This window comes from Microtus oregoni, unplaced genomic scaffold, assembly GCF_018167655.1.
Source record: "Microtus oregoni isolate MIOR12 unplaced genomic scaffold, Mior012 000040F_ref0000088, whole genome shotgun sequence".
Classification (NCBI taxonomy): domain Eukaryota; kingdom Metazoa; phylum Chordata; class Mammalia; order Rodentia; family Cricetidae; genus Microtus; species Microtus oregoni.
In genome coordinates, this window is record NW_024543207.1 from 17764180 (window position 1) to 17781100 (window position 16921).

Sequence of the window (16921 nt, forward strand, 5' to 3'; positions counted from 1 at the left end):
ACTGGTATTTTCGGAATTTTCCAAAGACGTCCTCCCTACCCCCTTTGGGTTATGGTTTCTTCCCTTAAATACCCCTTCTCCCAGCTACTCGGGGTGGAACTCCTCTCTACCCGGCGTGGGAAATGAGTCTCCGCCTCAGGGCACTGGTTCCTGTCAGTAAACCTCCTGTGATTGCAGCAAGGACCGTCACTCGTGAGTTCTTGGGGGGTCGTGTTATCCTGAGACTTGAGTGAGAGTCTCCCTACTCCGGGAGTCTTTCACCAGTATGTTGGAAATTAACAACCCTGTTGCTGATTGCATACGTGGATGGTGGTCTTTTGAGGGACTTCTCCAGGACTCTAATAGGCACAAATCCAGGAACTGAAGAAATCCCCAATGGGGTCCGGGGATTTCCTTCCCACAGACTTCTGGGAAATGTAGTCTCAGGGAATGTGACATCGCAGGGAGACAAGCAGGAAATCCGCATTCAAGGTTTTGGTCTCCACGTGAGTGTCTTCCTCAAAGTTGGGCGAGAGTCCCCCTGCTGTGCCTTCCTGTTGCGTCTCTGACATGGAGGTTGGTTCAGGGTGCAGCGTAACCTGAGGCACTGTGCGGGGTGCGGGTCCGTCTTGGAGGGAGCGGACCTGAGCTGGGTGGGAGGGCGGGAGAAGCTGCCTTGGAGGTGCTGTGCTCAACTGGTTGAGACGCCTGAGGTTGCAGGTCAGGGCTGGGGTGAGGGCGACAGGGACTGTGTCCTGAGTGATGGTTTCCTTAGGACGCCGCATGCAGCCCGAGTCCGCCTTGGGCTTCTGGGACAGGAGAGCAGCCTGGGAGAGCGGAGTAGATGACAGTGCTGGGTCCAGGGTTGCAGGCTAAGGATGGTCAGCTGACTGCCTGCTCCTGAGGGGGAGCTGGGAGCTCACTTCACTGAGCAGCTTTGGTGGGGAAGTGTCCTTCACTTCCGACCCTTTGTCACAGGGATGCTGTGAGATTTTGTCCTTCACTTCTGACCCATTGTCACAGGGATGCTGTGAGATTTCTCAGTAACTTGGGGTTTCTGGTCCTTCCTGTGCTCTGTAGCCAGCCTAGTGTAACGGTCTTGAGGTTTTGATTGTGTTCATTTTGTCTCCAGTCAAAGAATTAAGAGAGGGAAAGTCTGAGGTGCAACGGGTTGCATGTGAGAAATTCTGGAACACAGCAAGCAGATCTGCCAGGATCAGCTGCTATAGAAAGCTGTGACGAGGGTGGAGAGAACACACATACAGCCCACACACAGGAAAGAAGGAACTGGAGAAACTGACTCCAGGCCTCACCTTGAGGACTGTGTTTCCTTAAAGACTTGAAAGGTCCCTCATCCCTAATGTAGGGTGGACTAACTGTGAAAACGACAGGATGGCTGCTTGGCCCACAATGGTTGTGTCAACGTCTTGATGTGGCCTTGAGCTTGTTGAGCTGGTCCAGAAGCAGGGTCCTTAGGAACAGGTGAAAAGCTCTCATGGCCTTGTGTTACACGCCAGACTTTTGTGTTGAAAGACCAGGATAAATCCATACTCCTCTAGCAGAAAAAAATAGAGCCAAAAATCTAAGCAGGGAGGGAAGAATCAAAAATCTAGATTAGCCGGTTCAGTGACTCTGTTTCAGGAACTAGCTGAAGACAAAGTTAGATTATAATCTTGAGAAACAGGGAGGTACCCCCTTGTGATTATCACTGGTATTTTCAGAATTTTCCAATGACGCCCTCCCTACCTCCTTTGGATTATTGTGTTATGGTTTCTTCCCTTAAATACTCCTTCTCCCAGCTACTCGGGGTCAAACTCTTTACCCCTACGTGGGAAATAAGTGCACTGGTTCCTGCCCTGTCTATAATCCTCGTGTGATTGTAGCAAGGACGGTCTCTCGTGAGTTCCTGGGGGGTCGTGTTATCCCAAGACTTGAGTCAGAGTCTCCATGCTCTGGGGATCTTTCACTGTCAGGTCAGCAGGTGAGGAGAACTCCCAGACCTGTGTGTATTCCTGGGATTTTAGTAACCAGACCTGTGATAGAAAAGAAACGCCAGTTTCCTCTGAGGCACATCCCTGTCATCTCTGCGTTTGTGAGGGGGAGGCAGGGCCCTCTGGTCCTCCCCTGCTTCATAGCAAATTCCAGGCCAGCCTAGGCTACCTGAGTCTGACAGCATTTCAACTTTAATGATGTGATAAATACTTTCTATGGTTCATTTCCCGTTTCTTACAGTGAGCACCTTGATAAATCGATGCAATCAACACTTTGTTGATTTACAAACTATGTGTGTTTAACATAGTTTAGCTATGTTAAAACTGTGCTGACTTATCCCACATGTAATTTAAACTTTGTCCCCAACATGTTCTTGTTAAAGACTTTGCTTTTGGTATTTGGCCAGTCATTTGCTTTTCCTCTGTGAGGAAGAATTCTCTCTGCTTTGTTTGAATAGTTCTGTGAACTATAGGCTGGTTATCCTTGCTTTATGTCTGATATCCAATTATGAGTGATTACATACTATGTTTGTCTTTCTGGGTCTGGGTTACCTCACTCAGGATTTTTTTTCTAGTTCTATTCATTTGCCTGCAGTTAAAGATGTCATTGGTTTCTTTTTCTGCCAAATAGTACTCCATTGTGTAAATGTATCACATTTTCTTTATCCATTCTTTGTTGAGGGGCATTTAGGTTGTTTGCAGGTTCTGGTTATTATGAATAATGCTGTTATGAACATAGTTTAAGCAAATGTTTTTGTGGTGTGATTTAACCTTTTTGGGTATAGGCTCAAAAGTGGTATTGCGGGTCCTGGGGTAGATTGGTTCCTAATTTTCAGAGAAATCACCGTCCTGATTTCCAAAGCAGCTGTACCAGCTTGCACTCTCACCAGCACTGGAGGAGTGTTCCCCTTACTCCACATCTTCTCCAACATAAGCTGTCATCGGTGTTTTTGATCTTGGCCATTCTGACAGGTGTAAGATGGAATCTCAGGGTTGTTTTGATTTGTATTTTCCTGATGACTAAGTATGTTGAACATTTCCTTAAGTGTCTTTCAGCCATTTGAGATTCTTCTGTTGAGAATTCTCTGTTTAGATCTGTACCCATTTTAAATTGAATTATTTGGTATTTTGATGTCTAATTTCTTGGATTCTTTATATATTTTGGAGATCAGCCCTCTGTCAGATGTGGGGTTGGTGAAGATCTTTTCCCATTCTGTAGGCAGCTGTTTTGTCTTGTTGAGCATGTCCATTGCTTTACAGAAGCTTCTCAGTTTCTATTTATCAATTGTTTCCCTCAGTGTCTGTGCTACTGGGGTTATATTTAGGAAGTGGTCTCCTATGTCAATGTGTTCAAGTGTACCTCCCACTTTCTCTTCATGGGGTTCATGAAGTCTTTGATCCATTTGGACTTGAGTTTTGTGCATGGCAATAAATAGATATATTTGCATTCTTCTACATGTCTACTTCCAGTTATACTAGCACCATTTGTTGAAGATGATTTTCTTTTTCCAGTTTATATTTTTAGTTTCTTTGTCAAAAATCAGGTGTTTGAAGGTGTGTGGGATAATATCAGGATCTTTGATTAAATTCCATTGGTCAACCTGTCTGTTTTTATGCCAATACCAAACTGTTGTCATTACTGTAGCTCTATAATAAAGCTTGAAGTCAGGGATAATGATGCTTCCAGAGATGTTCCTTGGGGCAGAGATGTTCAGAATTGAGATTTCCTCTTGAAGAATTTTTTTTGTGATGAATATGAAATATCCTTTCTTTGTCTTTTTTGATTGATTTTATTTTGAAGTCTATCTTATTAGATATTAGCTACAACAGCTTGTTTCATAGGTCCATTTGATTGGAAACTTACCCCTAACCCTTTACTTGGAGACAATGTCTGTCATTGCGGTTGAAGTATGCTTCCTGTATGCAGCAGAAGAATGGATTCTGTTTTTGTATATAATGTGTTAGCCTGTGTCTTTTTATTGGCAAATTGAATCTATTTATATTAAGCAATATTAATGACCAGTGATTGCTAGTTCCTGCAATTTTTGTTTTGTATTGTTGGTGGTATTGTGTGTGTGTTTCCCTTCTTTGGGATTTGCTGTTGTGAGATCATCTATTGTCTGTGTTTTTGTGGCTACAGCTGACTTCCTTGGGTTGGAGTTTTCCTTCTAGTACTTTCTGTAGTGCTGGATTCGTGGATAGGTATTGTTTAAATCTGGTTTCGTCATGGAATATCTTGTTTTTTCCACCTATGATAATTTAAAGTTTTGCTGGGTACAGTAGTCTGGGTTGGCATCCATGAACTTTTAGTGTCTGCCTAACACCTGACCAGAACCTTCTGGCTTTCATTGTTTCTACTGAGAAGTCAGGTGTAATTCTGATAGGTCTGCCTTTATATGTTACTTGGCCTTTTCCCTTTGCAGTTCTTAACATTCTATTTATTCTGTATTTTAGTGTTTTGATTATTTTGTGGAGAGGAAACTTTTTTTTTGGTTCAGTTTATTTGGTGTTCTGTAACCTTTTCGTATTTTCATAGCCATGTCTTTCCTTAGGTTGGGAAAGTTTTCTTCTGTGATTTTATTGAATATATTTTCTGTGCCTTTGAGTTGGACTTCTCTTTCTTCTATCCCTATTATTCTTACATTTGGTCTTTTCATGGTATCCCATATTTCCTGGATAGTTTGCCTTAAGCTTCTGTTGGATTTTTACATTTTCTTTGACTGATGAATCTATTTCCTCTATAGTATCTTCAACACCTGGAATTCTCTCTTTCATCTCTTATAGTCTGTTGTTTATGCTTGCATTTGTGATTTCTGATCATTTACTCAAATTTTCCATTTCCAGAATTCCCTTGGTTTCTTTATTGTCTCTATTTCAGTTTTCAAGTCTTGAATCGTTTCTTTCACCTGCTTGATTGCTTTTTCTTGGTTTTCTTTAAGGGATTTGTGGATTTCTTCCAACTTTTTGTTTGTCCTTTCCTCCCCTTCTTTAAGAGAACTTTTCATTTCTCCTTAAATACCTCAATCATTTCCTTAAAGTTAATTTTAATGTTGTTTTCTTCTGCTTCATCTGTGTTGGGGTGTTCAGCTCCTGCTGTTGTTGAGCCACTAGTTTTTGGTGGTGTCGTTGTGCTCTTTGTGTTGTTGAGTGTATTCTTACCTTGTTGTCTACCCATCTGTTCTTCCAGGTGGTAGAAGTGGAGCCTGTGCTTCGAGGAGTTCCTCTTCCTCCAGTTGGTGTAGTTGGTGGCTGTGGCTCAGTTGGACACCACTTAAGGTGCAGGCAGAGTAGAGCCTCTGGTTATCTCCTCCAGGTGCAAGCAGGCCCAAGGCTCACATGGTTACTCCTAGAGGTGGAGGCTTGCCATGGTGCCATGGTCCCGATTGCTCGTCGCTCCGCTCCCCAGTGGGTCAATTTCCACTGGGGCAGGGGAGGTTGATCGCTGCTCCCAGGTGGTTCAGTCCTTCGGGCCTCCTGCAATCAACTCTTTTTTTTTAAGATTTATTTATTTATTATATATACAGTGTTCTGTCTGTCTGTATGTTTGCTGGCCAGAAGGGGCACCAGATCTCATTACAGATGGCTGTGAGCCACCAAGTGGTTGCTGGGAATTGAACTCAGGACCTCTGGAAGAGCAGGCAGTGTTCTTAACCTCTGAGCCATCTCTCCAGCCCCCTGCAATCAACTCTTAAACCACCTCATATTTACCAAGAAAAATGTTGACAGAATAAATACAGATGTGTCCACAGAGTGAGAAGGACTGTGTAAACATAGTACACTACCAAGTACCCTCTGCTAGATTCTATCTAGCCCCTGTCAAGACAACCAGCTGAAATGTCTAGTCTTCTGGTTTGTTTAACTCTCTGAAAAGATATCTCTGTGGGACACTGACAAGAGACACAAGAATTCTTATTACAACTACTCTGTCCATTTAGTTGTTCCTTGTTGTCTGTGGAACCAGGCGCCATTCATGTGGAGTACGATATCCAACTCCAAATTATACCAAGAATGCATAACAGTCTCTAGTGAGTGGCAATGTGTCCCCCTTAGGACAGACACTATTTTAATTTCTTCACTATAGAAATGAATTTTGCCAGAATCAAATTCCCCTGAAAATTTTGCCATTAATACTATTGGGTAAAATCCCTCCTAAATGATATTCACAGGTGTACTGCTCCCCACCCACAGCGTCTCACAGAGGATTGGCGCTGGTACAGCAGACACTTCCCTGTGTGGTAACTGTGGTAGGTAATTTGGGGAGTGATTCTTATAGCTACTTGTACTTCAGGGCCTTGCTGCAGCAGACTCTGTATTTTCATTCCACTTCACTGTCATGATTGTGCGCATGAACTGTTGAGAAATCCCTTCTCCCTCACCGTGACTTTCTCCTGTGAGGAATACATACGTATGTGGTGTGCAGTAGCACATGACACTAAATACATGTTCTGTGGATGCATTCATTTTACATTTCTGCCTTAAATGGATTGTGTCAAATTGGGCCTATAGAATTGTTTACCTTGTCTTTCCTTTTGATGGGTCAGTGTGGGATCATGTGACCACTTCAGGCATGTCTGAGGATATTACTACCTGTGTAAGAACATTTCTAGTTCTCTTTCATCCTGGACAAATCCGTGGTGCCTGTCTGAGGGTTTCTATTGTGCTAAAGCCCGTGTGGAGAGACAGCTTGGAGAAGAAAGAGTTTATTTTAGACTCCAACTCCAGGTAACAGTCCATCACTGAGGGAAGTCAAGACGGGAACCTGAGGCAAGAACTGGAACAGAAGTCACTAAGAACACTGCTTACTGACTTGCCCAGCCAGCCTTCCTATACCAGACAGGACTGCCTGCCTATTGGGGACCACCCATAAAAGGGCTGTGATGTGTCATATGAGTCACGAATTAACAAATGCCATATTCTTCCCTATAGGACAGTCTTTGGGAGGCATTTTCTTTTATTATGTTTCTCTCTTCTCAGATGACCCTAGCTAATGTCTAGTTGACAGAACTATCCAGTCCAGTGCATCTTGATGTTTATATTATTGATGGTTTTAATTAAATTAATGTGTGGTATCATTTGTTAATCTTTATTTCAGGAAATGCTGTCCTTCTCAGATGTGGCCATCGAGTTTTCTCCAGAAGAGAGGAAATGCCTGGAGCCTGCTCAGTGGAATCTGTACAGGGATGTGATGTTGGAGAATTACAGCCACCTTGAGTTCCTGGGTGAGCATCTCCTCTATAGTGACTTCTTAGTTCACCATCAACATGTAGCTTCCTCGCACTGTATGGTATCTCATGGGAGCATTTCAACAGTGATTTTCATATCCTTCATTTTCAGAAAAATTAGGGAGATTGCTATATTAAAAATCATCTGGGGGCTGGTGAGATGGCTCAGTTGTTAAGAGCACTGACTGCTCTTCTAGGGGACTGGGGTTCAATTCCCAGCACCCACATGGCTGCTCACAACTGTCTGTAATGTCAAGATCTGACACCCTCATGTTGTGCAATATTTTGATTGTGTTCTGACAAATAAAGTTTGTTTGGAGTCAGAGGGTGGAGCTTGCTGACCCTAGAGGTTTGGAGGACTGTAGAGAGAGGGACAGAAAGTTTTGGCATGCATAATAAAAACCCAGTGACAGATATTAGGCTTCAACCTGAAGATCTGAAAAGCAAAGCCGCCAGGTCACTAGAGAGTTCTTGGCTGTATGAAATCATCAGACTGAAAGTGATCAAGTTTTTGTCTCATTCTGCCTTGTATTCCTCTGTAACAGGAGGAGGGCCCGCTTGTTCATCCCGGCTGCCCGGCTAGCTTACACCTGAAATAACCATACAGAAACTGTATTAATTTAAACACTGCTTGGACCATTAGCTCTAATTTCTTATTGGCTAACTCTTACATCTTAGTTTAACCCATTTATATTAATCTGTGTATTGCCACATGGCAGTGGCTTACTAAGAAATATTCAGCATGTCTGTCTCTAGCGGCTCCCTGTCTCTGCTTTCTTCCTCCCAGAATGCAGCCTCCTACTTCTCTTCTTCCCTGCCATAGGCTTGAACAGGCTCGAAGCAGTTCTTTATTAACCAATGAAAACAACACATAGACAGAAGGACCTCCTACACCATTCCTCTTTAGTGTTGAGTTTAAAGGCATGCACCACCACTGCCTAGCCTCTATGGCTAACTGAGTGGCTGCTGGGATTAAAGGTGTGTCACCACTGCCCAGCCTGTTTGGTTGACTAATGTGACTGTTTTGCACTCTGGTCTTCAGACAAGCTTTATCTATTAAAATACAAATGAAATGTTACTAGAGGAAGTGGTAAGGTTGGGCTGAGATGGGTACTTATCCCATTTGGACAGAGGAATGGGAGAGGTAGGAAGTTGGCTGCTCTGCTGCTTCTCTGATCATTCAGATTCTTACCCTAATACCTGACACCTGATTTTTCTTGATAAAGATCAATTATATTAATCTTCATCCTCACACAGACATACATGCAGTCAAAACACCTATGCATATGAAAAACAAAAATAAATTATTTAAAAAATCTCTTCACTGTTTTTTCTCTTTTTGTGTTTAACCTTTTGTGTTGGATATGTGTTTCCTTCACTCTATTGGGATTGTCAGAAATTCAGTGGCCTGAGACATGGAGCACACTTGTAATGAAAGTGTTTCACGATTCAGATTTAATGTTTTTTAAATGAAACTCAGACCCTGGGTGCTGTAGGCTCCTTCACATGTTGTAGTGATCTGTCTGAAAACACTTAAGGAACTGATTGTCTGCAATCATTTGTCACCTCATCTCTGTCCTTACAAGTCATGTACAGGAAGTGACATGTCAATTCCAAGTTAAAAAAAAAAGCACACATAAAAAAACTTCTCTTTTTCTACAAACAGGTCTTGCTGTTTCTAAGCCACACCTGGTGACATTTCTGGAGCAAAGACCAGATCCTGCAGATAGGAAGAGACAAGCAGCAGTCACCGTGCACCCAGGTGTGTAGGAATGAGGGGATGGGGGCAAAGTTGAGATCCAAGTATCCAATAGAAAGGCAGGCTTTCCCATGTGCCTTGAAACATGATACTCTGGGAATCATTCTTCAGGTCTCTCCTTCGGGTCTTTGTTGTCAAAGCACATGGCTTAGATGCTTTAAGTCTCTTAAGCTGTGTATCTTTCCAACAGCGAGCTGTGCTTCTATTTACGGTGACTTCCAAGGTTTTTCTTTTTGGTGAATTATTGTCATGTAAGACTCAGTGAAGGAGAAGTCTGTGTTGGTCAGATTGAGAGTCATATACAGACATCAAGAACAGACCATGCCAGAAAGATCTGTACATCAAAGTGAGAATATTGAGTTTATAAAGCCAAACCCACAATTCCACCCCAGAAGGACAGGCAGTGACAGAGGCCGAACAGTGTCAGTTCTGTTGATGAGAGCAACTTGGGGGTGGGAGCTGTTGGATAAAACTCAGACAAAGCGGAGTCACTTTGGGCAGTGCCTTCCCTGCTGATCTTAGGGAAGAGTCAAAGCATTGGTGTATTTTAGAAGGGGTTGTATTGGGCCATTAGGTACATTAATTTAGCAGAGGCCGTTGGATTTTTTTCAACACCAGTTGGTTCAGCAGGGTCTGACCATTAGACCTAGAAGGGTAGGACAGAATGAGATACAAGGCCTTGCAGGACCATCCCCCCTACCCCGTAGGCTGAGCAAGGTATCCCATCACAGGGAATGGGTTTTTAAAAACCAGGTCATGCACCTGGAATAAGTCCTGGTCCCACTGCTGGGGCTGCCCAAACAGACCTAGCTACATAACTGTCACCCGCATTCAAAGGGTGTAGTTTGGTCCCATGCAGGCTCCCCAGCTGTCATTCTAGGGTCTATGAACTCCCACTGGCTTGGGTCAGCTGTCTCTGTTGTGTTATTCACCATCATGATTTTGACCTCCCTTGTTCATATGATCCTTCCTCCCTCCAACTGCACTACCGGAGCTCAGCTCAGTGCTTGGCTGTGGATCTCTGCATCTGCCTCCATCAGTTACTGGATGTAGGTTCTACGATGATTAAGATAGTCACTAATCTGATTATAGGGGAAGGCTAGTTCAGGCACCCTCCCGACTATTGCTCGGAATCTTAGCTGGGGTCATCCTTGTGGATCCTTAGGAATTTCCCTAGCACCAGGTTTCTCCGTAATCCTAGAATGGCTCCCCATCAAGACACCTGTTTCATTGCTCTCCTTCTCTCCCCCAACTCAGTCATCTTGATCTCTCATGTTCCCATTCCCACATTTCTTCCCTTCTCCCCTCCAAGTTTACATGGGAGATCTTAACTATTTCCCCTTCCTGGGGCCCTCCATGCATGTCCTTCTTATGCCCTCTGCCACATGGCACATGCAACTTAGTTCACATGAGTGCCCAGAGTTCAGCCTGCTGTGCTCACTGGTCCTGTGGCAGAGCCTTGTCGTGTATTGTCTACCGCTTTGCTGAGGACTCCCTACACAATCAGGCACTACATCTCAGCTCTGAAATTAGCTTTGTTAAGAGAAGGAAAATTCAAAACCAGGGGACAGGGCAAGGCCAGTTGAGCTAGCATGTAGTTCCTGTAACAGCTGGGTAGCAGGCATAGGTGTAAGGTTCCCCTCGGTATCTTTTGCCATCAGTTCACGAGACATGGACTACAGAGAAACTGCAATGAGGTCTCCATTGCCTGACACATTTGGAATGTGGTGCAGAATCTGAGACCCTCCTCAGCATGGGAGAATCTACCTCCTGTGCTGTGGGTGTGAGGAGTGATTCATCTTTCCCTCAGATACGGAATAGGGTTTTCTGGTCTGGCTTACAGGCCACAGGGAGACAGGAGCTGCAGGCACTGAGGAGTCCTATTCCCCATGCATCCTTCTCCTGCGTTGAGACTAGAATGCCATTTAGTCTCATAGATCTCTGTCCCATCTGAGGGTAAGTGATGCATTTGATCCTGGTTGTGTCCTTCCATGCAAGTGTAGTGTAGATTTAACCCTTAACCCAAGCATTCAGTTTCAATAACCGGCTTTCTATGTTTTTCGTTTCTTTTGTGGTTCTTATTTTTTTGTTTGTTTGTTTTTTAAGATAGTTTCTCTGTAGCCCTGGCAGTCCTGGAGCTGACTGTGTAGACCAGGTTGGCAGTGAACTCAAAAAGATTGTTCTGCCTCTGCTGCAGAGTGCTGGGATTAAAGGTGTGTATCACCACTCCTGGCCCCAGAACCACTTACTTTAAGTATCTCTAATTTTAATATTATTCCATACTAAAGAAAAGAAAGTGGAACTTAATTCATTCAGTTTCCTGCTTTAAGGTACAGAGGACTGGATAATGGAAGGTAGAAATTTTTCTCTACCTCTAGTATTGTGTCTGTCCATGAATTATATTTGTATATAGCACGAATGTATAGATCTGTATTTAGCATGAATATAAACACAACTTTGGACACACTAAGTTTATTTCGTCATTCATAGGTGACTCATCACTACTGTTATGTCTTAATTACCTTCGTTGTAACAGCTTACAATAAATTAGTGACTCTCATCAGATTAGGACTTAATAAATGAAAGTGATTTTTGTCTGTTAATAATTTCACACTCTAAAATTATGACTGATGAATTGAAAATCTTTCATACTGAAATGAAATTTAAACATACGCTATAAAGGGATTAGGAGCCTGACATCCTCAGTTCCATGGATCGTGTTTATGTTTAAATTTTGGTCAGTTCTGCAGACCTTCTCCATTCAGTAGCTTGTTTCATCATAGAGAGTATCATCATGGGGAGCTCAGTGCCAGGGATATGAAGGTTGAAGGGAATATAGACGTGGAGTTTCCCAATCCCATAGATACAACCTCAGAATGGATTGTTGCCACCACTCATGCGGACAGGCAGGAGGACAGCGGAACCCAGTGTGTGCTCAGAGAGCAGCTGACTCTCTGTTCCATTAGGAGGGTCAGGGAAAGCAACAAAAGTGAGGCACTGATCAGAAGCTGAGACAGCATAGATGGAGGGGACTACGCTAACCCTCAGCATCCACAGAAATGACGTAAGATGTGGACTTGACTGAAAATGTCATCCATTACCTTTTCCGTCTACATCTTTACTCTTAGAAGGAGACCAGAGAAGGAGTCCCTGTCGGGATTTTTACCAGAATCTGGACCAGCCAAAAATACCCACACCTGCCCCATCGGAGGACCAGAAGGACAAGGTTGGGTTTGTGTCAGGAAGGCAATACATTGGTCATCCCAGCACTCTTTAACACTAGTTTAATTGGGTTTATAAAGCCAAATGCACATTTACATCATACCAGACACGGGCTGGGGCTTAAAATCCAAAACTTTTAATTTCATTGATTCAAACAATTTGTTCTGTGATGTAAAACAGTGGGTCTTCCACAGCTGCCAGGGAGGCTGCCTGAGAACATTTTCTCAGCAGGGTTGTGTAGTTAGAGGAGCGATTGTGTAAAACTCACACAAACTCGAGTCGTTTTGGGCAGTTCAGTAACAACAGCCTCTGTCCTGTGTTCTACGCATCGGAAATGTTGCACATATTTCTAAACACCTAGGTTGAATCCGCAGTAAGAAAGGAAGCTCACACATGACTTTCTCTCGTGTCACTTACATATCGAGGAAAGTGACCCCATCAAAGCTCTTGGTTCTCGATGAAGACATCTTCCAGAGTTTTTCTTCATCACACACTCAGTAATGAGGATGTAAAATGCATGCCCTTTGTGAATATGTATTCAAAGATTAAACCCATCCATAGCTAGAAGAATATGTTTAGTAGATCACCACTAAGCTTTCAAAGGTTTGTGGCTTCAAAATTTTTTGTTTGCTTTGCAATTTTATATTCTCTATTATTATTTCAAAGGTATATATAGCCTATAATCATTCCTTATACATTCCCCATATATTTTGGTGGCTCAGCACAGCACATTGATGAAGTATATACAGACAGTGTAGGATCATGAAATATCTATGAGACTGCTCACAGGGCAGGGAATCCGGACTGCTCTTCAGACTTGAGAGGGAGGGGGAATGGAGTGGGGAGAGGGGGACAGGAGTGGGGGGAGGGGGAAAGGAGTGGGGGAAGGGGAGAGGAGGGGGAGGGAAATGGGAGGCAGGGAGGAGGCGGAAATTTTTTTCAACAACAACAAAAAAATAAAAAAGAAATAAAAAAGAAATATCTATGAGCTCTACTCTGTGAATTTCTACTTCATGGATAAACATAGGTTTCTTGTTTTCATGCTTGGTTCATTGTCTCTCTATTTTGTGTTTAATAGATACTTAGTCTTATAAATTAATAAGTCCTAGAAATACATAATCTTATTGCCTGGGTATAGGGGCCTACTTCACGAATCCCAGCCCTTGGTAGGCAGAGGTAGGTGGATTTCTAAGTTTGTGACCAGCCTGCTCTAAATAGTGAGCTCCAGGACAGTAAGTTCTACACAGTTCTACCTTGTCTTGAACAGCAAAAACAAAAAAGGAAATAGTAGTCTTGTCATTTATTCACTGACAAATATGTTGTCTCAGCATACTTTGTGTAATGCATAGGCGAACCTGAAGGTTTTTTTCTTATCATGATGTGATATGGTTCAGATATATATTTTCTTGCTATCCAAACAAAACATAAAATACTGTCCTGAATTTTTGACCTATAAATTTAATATTTTGGGGAACATCTACTTGTTGTGCAGCTTATCTTTCATATTTTTGATAATATAATTATATGTGCAGGATAAAAATTTCACATTTAGACAATAGCTCAAATCCACACAATCACAATTAACCTTCTCTTTCCAGGCTTGGTCACTTTATACTTTCATGGGTGTCTAGACCTATAATATCTCTATTGTTTAATGGGTTTATTTCTGTTAGTAAAATGCCCTCACATGTTACTTAGCTATTAAATTTTGAATTATATGCCATTATGTCTGTATTCTATTTGGTTGTGCCCTTATTCTAGTTGAAGTAGAAATTGTAGGGTTAAGACAGCCCCTTTAGGGGGCGGGGTGTAGAAATTATTTCTCCCTACATTATTTTATCATTTATTCTTAGTGCCTATATGTTTTGAAACGTACTGTGTTTTCTTACTGATGCTTCAGTATGCATGAGTAAATATTTTATTTTTAAAAAGTAAGCATTGTAAGTGAGCATTGTAAGAATATTTCCTGGCCTTTATTCATATATCAACTTCTGTTCAACAGGAAAAACATCCAGTGATTATAATGTTTACAACAAAGCCATTGATTGTAACTCACTATACATTCAACACCAAAGAATTCGTACAAAGGAGAAACCCTTCAAGTGTGAAGAATGTGGTAAGGGCCTTGGTTCTTCTAAAGCACTTTCCATACACCAGAGACTTCACACTGGAGAAAAACCCTACACATGTAAAGAATGTCACAAGGCCTTCAATACTCGCCAATCACTGTTTATACACCAGAAAAATCATACTGATGAAAAAACCTACAAGTGTGGAGATTGTGGCAGATCATTTTACTATTCTTCAATGCTAAAGCAACATCAAAAAATTCATTCTGGAGAGAAACCCTACAAGTGTGAAGAATGTGGCAGAGCTTTTTATGATCCTTCAAACCTAAATAAACATCAAAGATATCATTTTGGTGAGAAACCATACAAGTGTGAAGAGTGTGGCAAATGTTTTTCTTCAGTTTCCTACCTTAGACAACATCAAGTAATTCACTCCAAAGACTATCCCTACAAGTGTGTAGAATGTGGCAAAGGGTTCTCCTCCTTTGCACACCTTCAGAAACATCAGAGAGTCCACACTGAAAAGAAACCATACAAGTGTAAGGAGTGTGGCAAATGTTTTTGCTCATCTTCATCGCTTAGACGACATCAACCAATCCATTCTGAAGACTATCCCTACAAGTGTGCCGAGTGTGGCAAAACTCTTTCCAGTTTTAAAAGACTTAAAGAACATCAGACAATTCATACTGGAGAGAAATCATACAAGTGTGAAGAGTGTGGCAAATGTTTTTACTTACCTTTATCTCTTCAGCGACATCAAACAATTCACTGTGAAGACAATCCCTACAGGTGTGGGGACTGTGGCAGATGTTTTTACTCCTCGTTATCCCTTAGAGAGCATCAAACAATCCATTCTGAAGACAGTCCCTATAAGTGTGTAGAATGTGGCAAACAGTTTTCCTATTCTAGGAGTCTTCTGGAGCATCAAACAACTCATACTGGAGAGAAACCCTACAAGTGCAAGGACTGTGGCAAAGCCTTTCATTATCAGTCATCCCTTAGAAAACACAAGAGAGTTCACACTGGAGAGAAACCCTACAAGTGTGAAGCATGCGACAGATGTTTTTCCTGTTCTTCATCCCTTAGACAACATAAAAGAAAAAAGAAAATTCAAGGGGGCTGGAGAGATGGCTCAGAGGTTAAGGGCACTGACTGCTCTTCCAGAGGTCCTGAGTTGAATTCCCAGCAACCACATGGTGGCTCACAGCCATTTCTAGTGAGATCTGGTGCCATCTTCTGGCCTGCAAGCATACAGACAGACAGAATACTGTATAAATAATAAATAAATCTTTTTTTAAAAAGGGGGGGAAAAAGCAAATTCAATCTGAAGACAATCCCTAAAAGTGTGGGGAATGTGGCAAAGACTTCACGAATCTTTATAGCCTTACTCAACACATGATATAGTTCATACGGAAGAGAAATCCTACAAATGCCTTAAATGTTTACTTCATCAGCCCTTAAATCACATCAAATGATTCATTCTGACTACAAAGTCCATGTGTGTGTGAAGTATGGTAAAAATCTTTGCTAACAATTTAGATCTTATCCAACCCTAATGAATCCATGGTAGAGAATGTCAAGTTAATCACTTTGCAATGTCAGCATGAACACTAACATAGAACAGCTCAGGTACTAAGAATATCATCAGAGAACAGCAGAGTTCTTTTTGCTGTAACTCGCAACAGTTTGTTCAAGCAATGTGTTTAAAGCTTGCCTTTATTAATAAGTCTCCATCTTCTGTAACCATAAATGCTCCATGAAACCTTTCCCGTGTCCTAGCTTTGTCCATTGGTCACCCGGAATCTGAGATCTGGGCTGTGGCATAGTTACTGTTGTTTTTCCCAGTGGAGTCATCTGAGCTCCTGTAACATCCCCTTGGTGTGTAAGAAGCTCCGCCTCTCTGAGCTAGCAGGTGTCCACCCAGCGCCTGGCTCTGGAATCCTTACTGGTAAATAAAGGACAGAGACAGAGCTAAGAGAGCATGAAGGCTCTTCCTGTCCAGGACCTCAGCTGCAAGGCAGCAGCGTTGGCTGCAGAGGTGCAGTCGTCAGCTGAGGCAGCTTTAGTATCAGGTGCAGCTGCTGCTGTGCCTCAGACAAAAGCAGCAGTGCCCACAGAGCAATGATGCAGGAAAGGTGTGGAGCAACCAATTGTTTTCTGACTGGATACAAAGCTCATTCCATAAATGGTAACTCGTGTGATGTTAATTTGGTGATGTAATTTTTTTGGCCTGGCCAGGTTATAGGAAGAATTTAATGCTGTTATTATAATAAGTGGACAGTAACTAAATGAACCCAAGTTCTCATCTTTATACCCACAGGGTAAGGCACCTCTCTACACCCACCAGAAAATCTTAATTGTGTAGTAGATGGAGAATAATACACAGAGGCAAATTGGTCAAAGTGTAGAGACTATTAGCCATATGCCACTGCTGTATTTATTTTTTCTCAGCATAGTAACTTGCAGTCAGCAAGACACCAGCAATATTTTGTTTTGATAATAAATAGCATAAATAAACTTTGTATTTTCTAAGGGCTTGACGCCTACATTTTTTTTTTAAAAAAAAACTGGATTGAACTAATTGCAACTTGTTCTGCATATCAAGCATACTTTCAACCTATCTGTGCCTGTTCTGCTTTTACTGATCATCTACACACATATTATTTCCCTATAACATGC

General features: G+C 42.2%; 1 protein-coding gene across 2 annotated transcripts; it reads left to right on the plus strand.

Annotated features, from left to right (window-relative positions):
- Nucleotides 1-431: 431 nt before the first annotated feature.
- LOC121433593 (zinc finger protein 58-like) lies at nucleotides 432-16718 on the plus strand. 2 transcript variants are annotated; one of them, XM_041632078.1, is made up of 4 exons: nucleotides 432-555; nucleotides 7063-7189; nucleotides 8859-8954; nucleotides 14176-16718. In XM_041632078.1, the coding sequence occupies exons 1-4, from the start codon at nucleotides 550-552 to the stop codon at nucleotides 15519-15521; spliced, it is 1575 nt and encodes a 524-aa protein (XP_041488012.1). In that variant the 5' UTR covers nucleotides 432-549; the 3' UTR covers nucleotides 15522-16718. The 2 variants fall into 2 exon arrangements, with proteins under 2 accessions (XP_041488012.1, XP_041488013.1); XM_041632079.1 differs by having other exon boundaries at nucleotides 449-485.
- Nucleotides 16719-16921: the final 203 nt, after the last annotated feature.

What these genes read in the sequence shown, in the direction of transcription:
- LOC121433593 (XM_041632078.1), top strand. An exon ending in CAGCCACCTTGAGTTCCTGG is followed by an intron (nt 7,190 to 8,858) that starts GTGAGCATCTCC and finishes TTCTACAAACAG; the next exon opens with GTCTTGCTGTTTCTAAGCCA. An exon ending in AGCAGTCACCGTGCACCCAG is followed by an intron (nt 8,955 to 14,175) that starts GTGTGTAGGAAT and finishes TCTGTTCAACAG; the next exon opens with GAAAAACATCCAGTGATTAT.